Source organism: Coregonus lavaretus (assembly GCF_964263955.1).
Source record: "Coregonus lavaretus genome assembly, chromosome: 28".
NCBI classification, from domain to species: Eukaryota; Metazoa; Chordata; class Actinopteri; order Salmoniformes; family Salmonidae; genus Coregonus; species Coregonus lavaretus.
Genome location: NC_140015.1, coordinates 17635152 through 17648938, shown reverse-complemented (window position 1 = coordinate 17648938; position 13787 = coordinate 17635152). Strand labels below are relative to the sequence as shown.

At 42.9% G+C, this 13787-nt stretch overlaps 1 protein-coding gene across 2 annotated transcripts in view; it reads left to right on the top strand.

The window, feature by feature from the left end:
- The window catches only part of LOC311104178 (serine/threonine-protein kinase WNK4-like), a 92946-nt gene that overhangs the window by 23923 nt on the left and 55236 nt on the right, over positions 1–13787 (top strand). For both annotated transcript variants that reach the window (XM_084145869.1, XM_084145870.1), the window contains exons 2-4: positions 7845–8017; positions 11551–11771; positions 12766–12923. In XM_084145869.1, coding sequence (XP_084001995.1) covers positions 7845–8017; positions 11551–11771; positions 12766–12923 — 552 coding nt within the window. The remainder of the gene's footprint in view (positions 1–7844; positions 8018–11550; positions 11772–12765; positions 12924–13787) is intronic.

The window sequence follows — 13787 nt, the reverse complement described above, 5'->3', positions numbered from 1 at the left end:
CCAGCCCCAAACCTCTAGTTAGTAGACCATGTATGATGAATTGCCTAATAACCTGCGAACACATTCATTTCCATTATGGCTTCATAGCTAATTAGCTGCTAATAGGCCTCATACAATGTGCCTTATTCTGAAGTGTTACTTACCAATATCTTTGACACCCACCCTTCCCACCCTTCCCACCCTTCCCACCCCCACCACACCCTCTCCCCTCCCAGCTGGTTGTGGGTTGCCAGGCCCTGCAAACCACCAAACAGTGCTTATGTAATGGTGAGGTGGCATTCGCCGGCCAAATACCTCCTGGCTTTGCGGCGCATGCCGAGATCCTCGGGGACTAATAATTCCCCCTTCAGGGCCAGGTCCCTCCCCTCTCTGGGTTAGTTTTTGGAGGCTGACGCCCCATGTGATTTGAGGACACTCGGCCCAGAGGCTAATTTTGACCACCCTAGCATGGAGTGTGTGGGAAGGGTATGCAGTTCAGACAGCAAGCATAGTGACCCTATGTTTCCTTGGGGTTACATAGTGGCAACTAACTGTTCAGAACTGTCCACAAATCTGGATTTGGAGATTCACTTTGAATCTTCTGGGATAGATCTGATTGTCTGTAAATATAAGTTAGTACATAAATGTTATAATATTAGTTAGATTAAAGAAGATATGCAAACAGATTCCGTATGTTGTTGGACAATTAGTTGTTTTTAGCTGCTTTGAGTTGCAGTTCCCTGTGCTCCTCCCTGAAGCTATTGTGGTCTTATACAGTTTCTTACAGTAACTGACTGCACTACTGCTCAATCAGTAATCCTGCCTAGAAAATAGCTGAAGTTTCTCCTGCCTCAGAGGCAAACCAAAAGCACAGTCATCTGAAGTAAATCAATTTTTCCTAATTGTAACTCAGAATGTACAATGAAGCATTGTTTCTCTACTAATTTAAAAAAGACTGCAATGTTTAACAAAAAAAATTCACAGAGTCTAATCTGTAACCACTGTAGTTCTTAACAGAACCTTAAGGTTCAGACTGGACATGTGGAATTTTAGGAAATCTTTGTACCTCCAATAAGTATGATATGTTACGTTTGGGATGGTTACCAAAGACAGAAGGTTACTTAAGACAGGAACGATTGGAGGGAGGATGGTCGGGAGGATGGGTGGACGTATACCACGACCGTCTAGCAATCCAAAGGTTGCGTGTTCGAGTCGTGTCAGGGACAACTGTAGCATTTTAGCTAACTCTTCCCCTAACCCTTATTCTAACCTTAACCCAATTCACCTTTTCTGTAAATTCTCCTAACCTTTGTCTTTAGTTCTCCAAACCACCAACGTAAATTCTCCCTGTAACTAACTCTTCCCCTAACCCTTATTCTAACCTTAACCCAATTCACCTAACCTTTTCTGTAAATTCTCCTAACCTTTGTCTTTAGTTCTCCAAACCACCAACGTAAATTATCCCTGTAATTCTCCTTTGTTGTTCTGATGCAACATGCAACCTGGTCTCAGAGAAATATGTATAATACAAGATCATCTAACATGTATAATAAATTACATAAAATCAAATCAAATCAAATTGTATTTGTCACATGTGCCGAATACAACAGGTGTAGACCTTACAGTGAAATGCTTACTTACAGCCCTTAACTAACAATGCAGTTTTAAGAAAAATAAGTGTTAAGTAAAAAATAGATAAGTAAAAAAAAAAAAAAAAAAGAAGAAAAATAACTAATAATTAAAGAGCAGCAGTAAAATAACAGTAGTGAGGCTATATACAGGGGGTACCAGTAGAGAGTCAATGTGAGGGGGCACATTAGTCGAGGTAATTGAGGTAATATGTACATGTAGGTAGAGGTAAAGTGACTATGCATAGATAATAAACAGAGAGTAGCAGCAGCGTAAAAGAGGGGGTGGGGGGACAATGCAAATAGTCCGGGTAGCCATTTGATTAGCTGTTCATGAGTCTTATGGCTTGGTGGTAGAAGCTGTTAAGAAGTCTTTTGGACCTTGACTTGACGCTCCGGTACCGCTTGCCGTGCGGTAGCAGAGAGAACAGTCTATGACTTGGGTGGCTGGAGTTTACCAGGGCCTTCCTCTGACACCGCCTGGTATAGAGGTCCAGGATGGCAGGAAGCTTGGCCCCAGTGATATACTGTGCCATACGCACTACCCTCTGTAGTGCCTTGCGTCGGAGGCAGAGCAGTTGCCATAGCAGGCAGTGACGCAACCAGTCAGGATGCTCTCGATGGTGCAGCTGTATAACTTTTTGAGGATCTGAGGACCCATGCCAAATCTTTTCAGTCTCCTGAGGGGGAATAGGCTTGGTCGTGCCCTCTTCACGACTGTCTTGGTGTATTTGGACCATGATAGTTTGTTGGTGAACTACAGCCCGTCGATGAGAATAGGGGAGTGTTCGGTCCTCCTTTTCCTGTAGTCCACAATCATCTCCTTTGTCTTGATCACGTTGAGGGAGAGGTTGATATCCTGGCACCACACGGCCAGGTCTCTGACCTCCTCCCTACAGGCTGTCTCATCATTGTCGGTGATCAGGCCTACCACTGTTGTGTTGTCCGCAAACTTAATGATGGTGTTGGAGTCGTGCCTGGCCATGCAGTCATGGGTGAACAGGGAGTACAGGAGGGGACTGAGCACGCACCCCTGAGGGGCCCCCGTGTTGAGGATCAGCGTGGCAGATGTGTTGCTGCCAACCCTTACCACCTGGGGGCGGCCCGTCAGGAAGTCCAGGATCCAGTTGCAGAGGGAGGTGTTTAGTCCCAGGGTCCTTAGCTTGGTGATGAGCTTTGAGGGCACTATGGTGTTGAATGCTGAGCTGTAGTCAATGAACAGCATTCTCACGTAGGTGTTCCTTTTGTCCTGGTGGGAAAGGGCAGTGTGGAGTGCAATAGAGATTGCATCATCTGTGGATCTGTTGGGGAGGTATGTAAATTGGAGTGGGTCTAGGGTTTCTGGGATAATGGTGTTGATGTGAGCCATGACCAGCCTTTCAAAGCACTTCAAGTAATTTAGCTTGTCTGGTAGGGTCGTGTCACTGGGCAGCTTACGGCTGTGCTTCCCTTTGTAGTCTGTAATAGTTTGCAAGCCCTGCCACATCTGATGAGAGTCGGAGCCGGTGTAGTACGATTCAATCATAGTCCTGTAATCAGAGTCATCCAATTCGTATGCTGTTGTACGTCCTGGTAAGACGTATGATATTGTACATCCTCTAATTCGTATGATATTGTACGACCGCTATTCCATTCATAATGTAACGTAACATAATGTATCATAGTAAATGGGGGATCGGATTTACTTACCAAATCTTACGAATTGCCCTGAGGTTAGGTTGCAGGGTTGGAGAAAAGGGCATTGGTGTCACTATGACACAGTGTCAATTACCTCAGGTTAAAATCAATGTGACCTTGAGAAAAAACAGGCTGTTCCTGATAACGATAAAAACTTCCACTCCTTCTAGACAACCACATTATGGCATAGGCTACACACTGTTTTATATAATACTTACAGACTTATTACAATGTACAACATAAGTTATATTTCACACATCTCCACACATCTTCACCTCCCTTTCTCTCCTTCACTCGCTCACATACATTACACACACACATGCACAGGCCGCTCCATGGTGCTGCAATTGTGTTTCTGGTATTACTTTTCTGCTGCAGTCGCTACCTCAGTAAAAAAAAGGCATCAACAGTTAAAGGGCTGCTTTTTCTGCTGCTGTGCCAGGGTTTTTTCTGGATCAAAATGAGGCTTAGGTGGCGAGTGTGTGGCCATGGGCGTGGCCAATGGTGTGGTCACCGACCCGAAAATTCCTGTTGGCCATAGTGACACATTTTCCCATGTGGCGGGGATAAAATGTTGCCGTTTTAAAGTTAATTTCCTGCCGTTCTACACATTTTGCCATGGCTTATGCTATCTGAGTGACTCAAATATTATAACAAAATCAATGGGGGCCCCATGCCATGACAAAAATACTCCTGAATGCATGATTTGGGGAATTTCTGATTCTCCCTGACTGTCTAGCTTTTATTTAGGTGATAGTTAGTTCTCAAAGATGATCTTATAAGGTCCATTATATTTTCTACATACCTTATATCTGATTTTAGTCAGAAAAAACCCTGTGTGCTCTTGGCATTTTTCTGCCTGAATGTGTTCAACATCACCGTCATCCAATTAAAACCTACTGAGAATTCTCCAAAACCCACAGCCACTTACATAAAAGCTGCTGCTTGGACTGATCTCCTGCTAATGATTCAGGCATAGATCCTATATCCACTCTGTATGCATTGACGAAATCCATTCCCCAAAGCTACTGTTAAGCCAGCAAGCATTCTCCTTAGTATTGGTTCCTTTGGTGGATATGGACACTAGCCAGGGTCTATAGCCAGGGCACAGGGGCACTTACTGTAAGGCACATTCTCATAGTGCTATTACCTGCCTTGGGCTGAATTCTGACGTTCTCTCATAGCTCCTTGGCACTGTTCTCGTTCTTAAAGATCTTTCCCTCCTAAATCTTGACTTTGTCCTGGTCAAGTTTGGCACAGCAGGACTTGGGTATATTAAACCACAGCTTTGAAAGGCCTAATCAAATGTGAGCAGTGTTTTATTTGAGTTATGGAGCCAGTGAGCACCCCCCTCCCTTTCACATTCAACAGACAATAAAGCTCAGTTTCCTGTTAGATAAGTCATACTCAAACTAGCAGGTCCAGGAACAGGCGCGGAGTGCACCTCTGTCTATAGGCAGATGAGACCCAATGTTGTTTGGCAAGTCTGTGGTCAGATCGTCATAGCAGCCCACAAGCTACAGTACACTGTACAACTGATATCTCTATTTGGAGCCAGAACAGTGATTTTACACTATTACAGAAAAATTATTTTCTGATGAATACAGCCATTCATTCTTCTTAGACTGTGACCCAACATTTTTACAGTACATTGTTGACGGCCAACTCCATGGAAAACAACTGACAAAAGAGGATCTGTAAATTTCTCCTAAGTGAGCCATCCTCTCTGTATATATAGTGGGGTTGAAATTATTGACACCCTTGATAAAGATGAGCAATAATTATATTACTTTATACTAATACAATTGCTCAGAGAAAGAGATTTTGTTTAACAAGTAATCATTTATTTTCTCAAAAAGTTAGGGGTCAAAATGATTGACACCCCTAAAGATTCTTATAAATAAAGTAGTCAAAAGTTTAGTATTTGTCCCATATTCCTAGCAAACAATGAATACATCAAGCTTGTGACTCTACAAACTTGGATGCATTTGCAGTTCGTTTTGGTTGTGTTTCAGATTATTTTGTGCCCAATAGAAATTAATTGTAAATAATGTATTGTGTCATTTCGGAGTGACTTTTATTATAAATTAGAATTGAATATGTTTCTAACACGTCTACATTAATGTGGATGCTACCATGATTACGGATAATTCTGAATGAATCGTGACTGATGATGAGTAAGAAAGTTAGTGTCAAAGATCATACCCCCAAGACATGCTAACCTCTCACCATTACCAATAACATGGGAGGTTAGCATGTCTTGGGGGTGTGATCTTTGACCCTACCTTTTTGAGAAAAAAAGTATTACTTGTTAAACAAAATCTCTTTCTCTGAGCAATTGTAATAGTATAAAATAATATATAGTTTCCGCAATACTGCTCAGTAATTGAATTATTTATTTTATACAGTCATTATTGCTCATCTTTATCAAGGGTGTCAATAATTTCAGACCCCACTGTAAATAAAGCTTTGAACTATTTTATATAATACGACAGCAGAGCTGGGAATTGCCAGGGACCTCACGATACGATATTATCACAATACTTACGTACCGATACGATATGTATTGTGATTCTCAAGTTCTCACGATAGTAAATGTATTGCGATTCGATAATGTGATTTTATTGCGATTCGATGTTCCAAACGTATTGCTCACCATATGTCTGCTGCAGAGGAACAAGAGAGAGCCATGAGAAAAAGAGTTTTGATCAGTCATGGAAATAAAAGAGCTGAAAAAAATTGGCTCCTTATTTAAAAAGAAGATGGAGAACAAGCTATGAAGGAAAAGTACTGGAGTTTTGGTGCAGGTACAGCCAACTAGCGCAAAAATAATACTGCGATATTGTCAAAACGATACGATACGATATATCGTCAAAAATAATGTCCAGATATGTAACTGTATCGATTAATGCATTACTAGTGTAATGCATTAACACCCCTCAAAACACACACACACACACACACACACACACACACACACACACACACACACACACACACACATACTCTTACCCATCATCTTCATGGACTTTGCCGATGGAGACCGATCAAAGCTGCAGCAAGTCAAAGTACCAGGCTTTTACTAGAATTGGTGGCAGAGAGCTAGAGGTGGCAATTTCACTGCTTCTGATGGCTGCCTACTAAATAATTTAACTGGCTGGTGTTTGATCACCAAATCCATTCCTGGTGGGTTGAAAGAGATCTAGAGAGATGGAGAGAGTGAGATAGAGAGATTGAGTGAGGAGCCTCGCACAGCTGTTTTTTTTTATGTGGGGTTCATTCCTGGATGCGGCGACCCAAAAATAGGTTGTCCAGTGAAGGAAGAAATCAACCCCCTGCTCTCTACCCCCATCACTCCTCCATCCCCCCACCAGCTGCTCCCACTGCCACTCTTACATAAGCTGGGTGTCGTCATTGGACATCCCTCATCAGCCTGGTTCTCTGTGAACTTAGTCCACAAAATGCCCTAGTGTGTGCTGTAAACAGGACAGCCCTCATTCAGGTTGACTTTGGCACCCACTTTGCACTGTCACTGGGCGTTAGTGTCACGATGCCCAGGTGGCAAATTCTACCAATAGTGCTCCTTGTTGTTGTGAGCTTGGCTCCTGGATCAGGACACTTGACTGAGAATGACAGCTTGGTGTTTGTGGACAGAGCAGGCATACAGTAGGACAGCCTGTGTTCTGAGAGGGACAGCAGAGGGCAGTGAGAACTACTGGCCTGATATCACTGCCTTATTGTTGCGTAATCTTTAGAGTGAGTGTGGACAGTTGGCCTCCTGAGAGAGAGAGAGAGAGAGGTCGCTTTGTACTTAAAAGCACCGGCTGGGCTGTTTGTAAAAAAATAAAAATAACTACACAACACACCCCATCCAGCATTTTGGAAATGCTAACAAAAACAAGCTGCTAAATCTCTCTGAAGCAATCACTTTCCTTTTCACTATAATTGATGCATTCATTTCTGGGAACTATGCTCTTACCCCCTCCAAAAACATTGAAGCTAGAAAACACTTGGTGCCATTAGAGAACTGTTACGCGTCAGTGTTTCCAAGCCCCTAGGGCTGGGGGTGGCAGGTTTCTGGCTTGGCTCAACTCTCTGGTCTCTGGCGCTGGTAGTCTTTTACGCCTCCTCCCACCACAGGTTCATAATTAGAGTACTGGCTACTGTATCAATACTGTAGTATATTCACATCTACATTTTTGTTTACATAGATTTTAAAGCTATGTCTGTTCATCTGCAAACATTATGCAGTGAACTCACATGCATGTGTAACCTTATGCAATGAAACCCAGCCCCCTATAATTACATTGAGGGGCCTAGATACATTTGCAACGTTGCATAGTAGATGACTTAGCATTGGCCTCTACATTGTGTATTATATACTGTATATTTGTGTCTCGTCCATTTAACCTCAAATCTCAATACTTCTGTATATAATAATGTATTCCCCTCTTCCCCCTCTTAATGGTATTTTTATGTCTACTCTATTTTATCTCTATAACCTACTATGTATATAGTCTCACCACTATAATAATGTATTCTCCTCTTCCCTGTCTCCAGACGCGGAGGCTGACGAAGGTGGAGCGCCAGCGTTTCAGTGAGGAGGTGGAGATGCTGAAGGGGCTGCAGCATCCCAATATCGTCCGCTTCTACGACTCCTGGAAGGACAACTGCAAGGGCCACAAGGTCATCCTTCTTGTCACCGAGCTCATGACGTCAGGCACCCTCAAGACGTGAGTTAAAGGGATACCATTTTTATGTATCTGAATCCAGTATGAAGGAAGTTAGAGGTAGTTTCACAAGCCAATGCTAACTAGCTTAGCACAAAGACTGAAAGTATGCTAGCTGTACCCTAAGACTTAAGGTGTGTTCGAATACTTATACTAACCGCACTAACAGTACTATTTGTGACGTAAATTGAGTATGTAGTATGCTTATTGATCATAGTATGGATATAGTTAGTATGCCAAAAGTTCCCGGATGTCGTACTACATTCACCAAAATACGAAGTATACAAGCAGTGGACACTATTTCTGTGCTTTTAGGGCCCATAATGCAATTCTTCCGAAAATGGGCGGAAAATATTTTCAAATTATTTGCTTTAACTAATTATGAGAAATGTTAAGAAAATGTTGAGCAATGTAATAAAGTAATGACTTTTCAAATAAGTTACGTGACACTTTATGTTGGCTGACAATTTGTTTGTTACTCTATCCTTATGAACCGCATAACTAACCTAACGTTAGTTGGCTGCTAATACATCAAACTTGCCAGTATATGAACTATATGCTATCTAACTACCCAAAGTTTATTGACTTGATTATTCTCGTCATTCTTAGCTAAGTAGTATAGTCGTTGTGCATTCTCAATGGACATTGTGAATTTGGGTGCGTTTGTAAATTCGCTCTGGCTATCTACTCCGATTTCAGAGCACTCTCGTCTTAGTGTGCCAGTGCGCAGAATAACTGTTTTAATTTACGAACGCTCAACACCCGTTAAATATGGCCGGTGTCAGTAAACGTTTGCAAAAAAGCGTCATTAAATTGTTGCCAACTGCACAGTTACAGTCACCAACGCTCTGGATAACATGAAAACAGCCTAACCAGCTTTGTTATGGTGAGTAAAATGGTCAGAGTGCAGTGTTCTCTTATTTGTGTCTGGAAGTAGCTAGCAAGCTAGCCAATTCTAGCCAGTTAGCTTGGGTGCTTGACTGCCGTTGTGAGGTCAGAACGCTCGGATCAACCCTACTCCTCGGCCAGAGCGGGCAGTGTGCGCTTTGAGTGGTCTGAATTTACGAACTGACAATCTGACAATGCTCTGAATTTACGAACGCCCACGCACTCTGGCACTCCAGATTGAATTTACGAACACACCCGAAGTCGTAAGATGTCTAGCTAGCAATTTGTTATGCTAACAAGCTAGCAAGAGGTTGCATAGCAACAGCATCAACTTCCGGTAGACAGGCGAAGCGCTAGTACGCTCAACTGAAAGGATACCTTTCATTTACAGTATACTAAAATGAACTAATAGTACAGTGGGGGAAAAAAGTATTTAGTCAGCCACCAATTGTGCAAGTTCTCCCACTTAAAAAGATGAGAGAGGCCTGTAATTTTCATCATAGGTACACGTCAACTATGACAGACAAATTGAGAAGAAAAAAATCCAGAAAATCACATTGTAGGATTTTTAATGAATTTATTTGCAAATTATGGTGGAAAATAAGTATTTGGTCACCTACAAACAAGCAAGATTTCTGGCTCTCACAGACCTGTAACTTCTTCTTTAAGAGGCTCCTCTGTCCTCCACTCGTTACCTGTATTAATGGCACCTGTTTGAACTTGTTATCAGTATAAAAGACACCTGTCCACAACCTCAAACAGTCACACTCCAAACTCCACTATGGCCAAGACCAAAGAGCTGTCAAAGGACACCAGAAACAAAATTGTAGACCTGCACCAGGCTGGGAAGACTGAATCTGCAATAGGTAAGCAGCTTGGTTTGAAGAAATCAACTGTGGGAGCAATTATTAGGAAATGGAAGACATACAAGACCACTGATAATCTCCCTCGATCTGGGGCTCCACGCAAGATCTCACCCCGTGGGGTCAAAATGATCACAAGAACGGTGAGCAAAAATCCCAGAACCACACGGGGGGACCTAGTGAATGACCTGCAGAGAGCTGGGACCAAAGTAACAAAGCCTACCATCAGTAACACACTACGCCGCCAGGGACTCAAACCCTGCTTAAGCCAGTACATGTCCAGGCCCGTCTGAAGTTTGCTAGAGTGCATTTGGATGATCCAGAAGAGGATTGGGAGAATGTCATATGGTCAGATGAAACCAAAATATAACTTTTTGGTAAAAACTCAACTCGTTGTGTTTGGAGGACAAAGAATGCTGAGTTGCATCCAAAGAACACCATACCTACTGTGAAGCATGGAGGTGGAAACATCATGCTTTGGGGCTGTTTTTCTGCAAAGGGACCAGGACGACTGATCCGTGTAAAGGAAAGAATGAATGGGGCCATGTATCGTGAGATTTTTTGTGAAAACCTCCTTCCATCAGCAAGGGCATTGAAGATTAAACGTGGCTGGGTCTTTCAGCATGACAATGATCCCAAACACACCGCCCGGGCAACGAAGGAGTGGCTTCGTAAGAAGCATTTCAAGGTCCTGGAGTGGCCTAGCCAGTCTCCAGATCTCAACCCCATAGAAAATCTTTGGAGGGAGTTGAAAGTCCGTGTTGCCCAGCGACAGCCCCAAAACATCACTGCTCTAGAGGAGATCTGCATGGAGGAATGGGCCAAAATACCAGCAACAGTGTGTGAAAACCTTGTGAAGACTTACAGAAAACGTTTGACCTGTGTCATTGCCAACAAAGGGTATATAACAAAGTATTGAGAAACTTTTGTTATTGACCAAATACTTATTTTCCACCATAATTTGCAAATAAATTCATAAAAAATCCTACAATGTAATTTTCTGGATTTTTTCTCCTCATTTTGTCTGTCATAGTTGACGTGTACCTATGATGAAAATTACAGGCCTCTCTCATCTTTTTAAGTGGGAGAACTTGCACAATTGGTGGCTGACTAAATACTTTTTTTCCCCACTGTATATAGTATGTAGTATATACTCATTAAGTATGTAGTACACAGTATGTTAGTATGGGTATTCGAACACAGCTTTAATCTTTGTGCTTAGCATTGGCTCACAAAACTACCTTTAACTTCCTTCATACTGGACGCAGATACATAAAAAGGGTGTCCACGAGTTCATCTGAATCTCGGAAAGTAGATAAAGGGCTTCATTGACAAAATCCCAAACTATCCCTTTAAGTCTACCCCCACTCCCTGAGTAATAAGCAGATGGGGAAAAGAATGTGCCATTTTCCCACGTCATCTCCTTGTAAAAGGGTGTTCAAAAGACTCAAAGCAGATATGCTTTCCGTCTGTGTTTTCTGTTCATGTTAGTGTATCTACTCTATTGGCTAACCTCGGTAGAAATGTAGTGTAATTCTCAATTTGAGCATGACAGGAGAGAATTGGTTCCAGAGACAGAGGGAATGGAAAAGGCTACCTCATCCTCAGGCTCTCAGATTCAGTGTGAGCACCCCTGGTCCACGGTGCTCTGTAACTTAGTAACACTTGTTGCTTACAATGTTGTACCCCATGGTTCCAATCACTCAGTTGCTTGGACAACAGGGTTGTGGGTTTGAGTCCCGCATGGGCCACACATGCAGTACTCTTATCAGCCTCACCCTGCAGGTACCTGAAGAGGTTCAAGGAGATGAAGCTGAAGCTGCTGCAGCGCTGGAGCCACCAGATCCTGAAGGGCCTCCACTTCCTCCACACCCGCACCCCGCCCATCATCCACAGGGACCTCAAGTGTGACAACATCTTCATCACCGGCCCCACAGGATCCGTCAAGATCGGCGATCTGGGCCTGGCCACACTAAAGAGTGCGTCGTTCGCCAAGAGTGTCATTGGTGAGTCTCCCAACTACCCACAGCCACTTCAGCTGAAACTGACGCTCAGCATGATGGGGTGCATCAGGGCTCTATTCTAGACCCTGTGATTATTGAATATTTGTAAAGCGTTCTGTCCCCGCTACTAATGAAGGTTTTAGAGTGAGACCTACGTAATAGCTGAAACCTCATAGAGGATGTTAAAAGTTTTTGCCAACTACAACACTTACTATTTGCTCAGGGAGTTTATTTATTTATTTTTAACAAAAAACTACAGAGATACAGTATTGTGTGAAACGGTTATTCAATATTTCAATGAATAAATAATTCTCAATTGCTTCCAGTGGCAATCACTCAGTGTCAAACAGAGTCCCAGTCCCACTGCTATCTGTGTGCTGCTGTCCCTTCAGTGTGGTGTGACCTTAAACTGGAGCAACTGTAAATAAAGGCTGCAATGCCATGTTTTAGGCTGGCCGCTGTTTATTTATGTGGCTACGTGTTTATATTTATACTGCCATGGTGCATGATGGCTATTCTTTGTAGTGACGTCAGTACGACTGCCCAAAATGTTCTAATCTATCTCACTGCTATCACAGTGTTTGGTCTCAGTGACTGTTTAATGGTGTGGATCATCTAAGTCCCATTTGGAAACCTTCAAACCTGCAGACGTTTAACATTTGTTTTACATTATCACGCTCGTATAAGATTTGGTATTGTATCAATAAATACTTTATCTTTTGATTACCTCCTGCATTGTTTCTGTACCGCATGGATTATTTTTTTCTCCATTTTAATACACTTGTACTGTAAATTAATACCAGAACAGTTCGTTGCCAATACACATTTTTCCTACTGTATTACAAGGCACACAGTTGGCTAGAGTGAGAATGAATAAGGCCACTGTATTGTGAAGTGTAACTGCAGCTATCAGTGAAGTAGGACCACATTTTGCTCCATTCTCATAACCACTGTACCATTATACCCCCCTCACTCTACCCCTCCTCTCTCTCCGTAGGGACTCCTGAGTTCATGGCTCCAGAGATGTATGAGGAGAGGTATGATGAGGCGGTGGACGTCTATGCCTTTGGGATGTGCATGCTGGAGATGACCACGTCTGAGTACCCCTACTCTGAGTGCCAGAACGCTGCCCAGATCTACCGTAAAGTCACCAGCGTGAGTGGATTTCTCTGTCTCTGGTGGATTCTGTGTTTCCAGTCCATGTTGTTCAGTTTGTCTGTTGTTTCGCTAGATGTCGCTCAGATCTGAAGAGAAATGTGGCCATCTTGCTGGTTGCAGTTTGCAGTTTGACAGCACCACTTGTTCAGTGTAGTGCTGCTTGCCTCTGGGAAGAGGTAAGCAGGAAAGAGACATTCAAAAGGTGTGCAACATGTGGATCATCATCTCTTGTTCCTTTCAACTAACTGCAGGAAATGGCCTCCTGCTGTTCTCTCTTTCTCTATCTCCCCCCCTCTGTCTTTCTGTTGAAGTTGCTTGCTATGCATCACTAATGTGACACAAATAGAAACTCTCAAACACTCTCAATTACATACTCTCAATTGAGCATTTTGTGGGTCTCTCTCCATTGTGAATGCCACCTACGTTCTCACTTCCATCCCATCCGGTCTCCTAAAATAGAAACCCTCCCCTTGTACCCAACCCTGTTAGCTCTGTTTCTGAGTGTTTATCAGACCGCTAATGGTAATCTACCATCTCTCATCTCTATCCAATGTCGCTGTGACATTTCTCCTCAGCAGAGTCAATTACAGGGTCTCTGTGGAGCTATAATGGTATTTACCAAATGGACGTCTCTCTTTCACTGCTGTAATCAGCAGTTGCACCGTAACGAGCAGATTTGGAAGAGCTGAAGCGCTCGGACTTGATTGCTAATTACTGGAATTGGAATTATGCCTTAAATATTTTACTTGTCGGAGAACGAGGTCCTCATGCAGGAATGGGAACATCTCCACAATGCTGGATTGTCTCCACTCCACAATTCTGGATTTCTTTGTGGTAATTTGGCCAAAAAACTGAAATCCC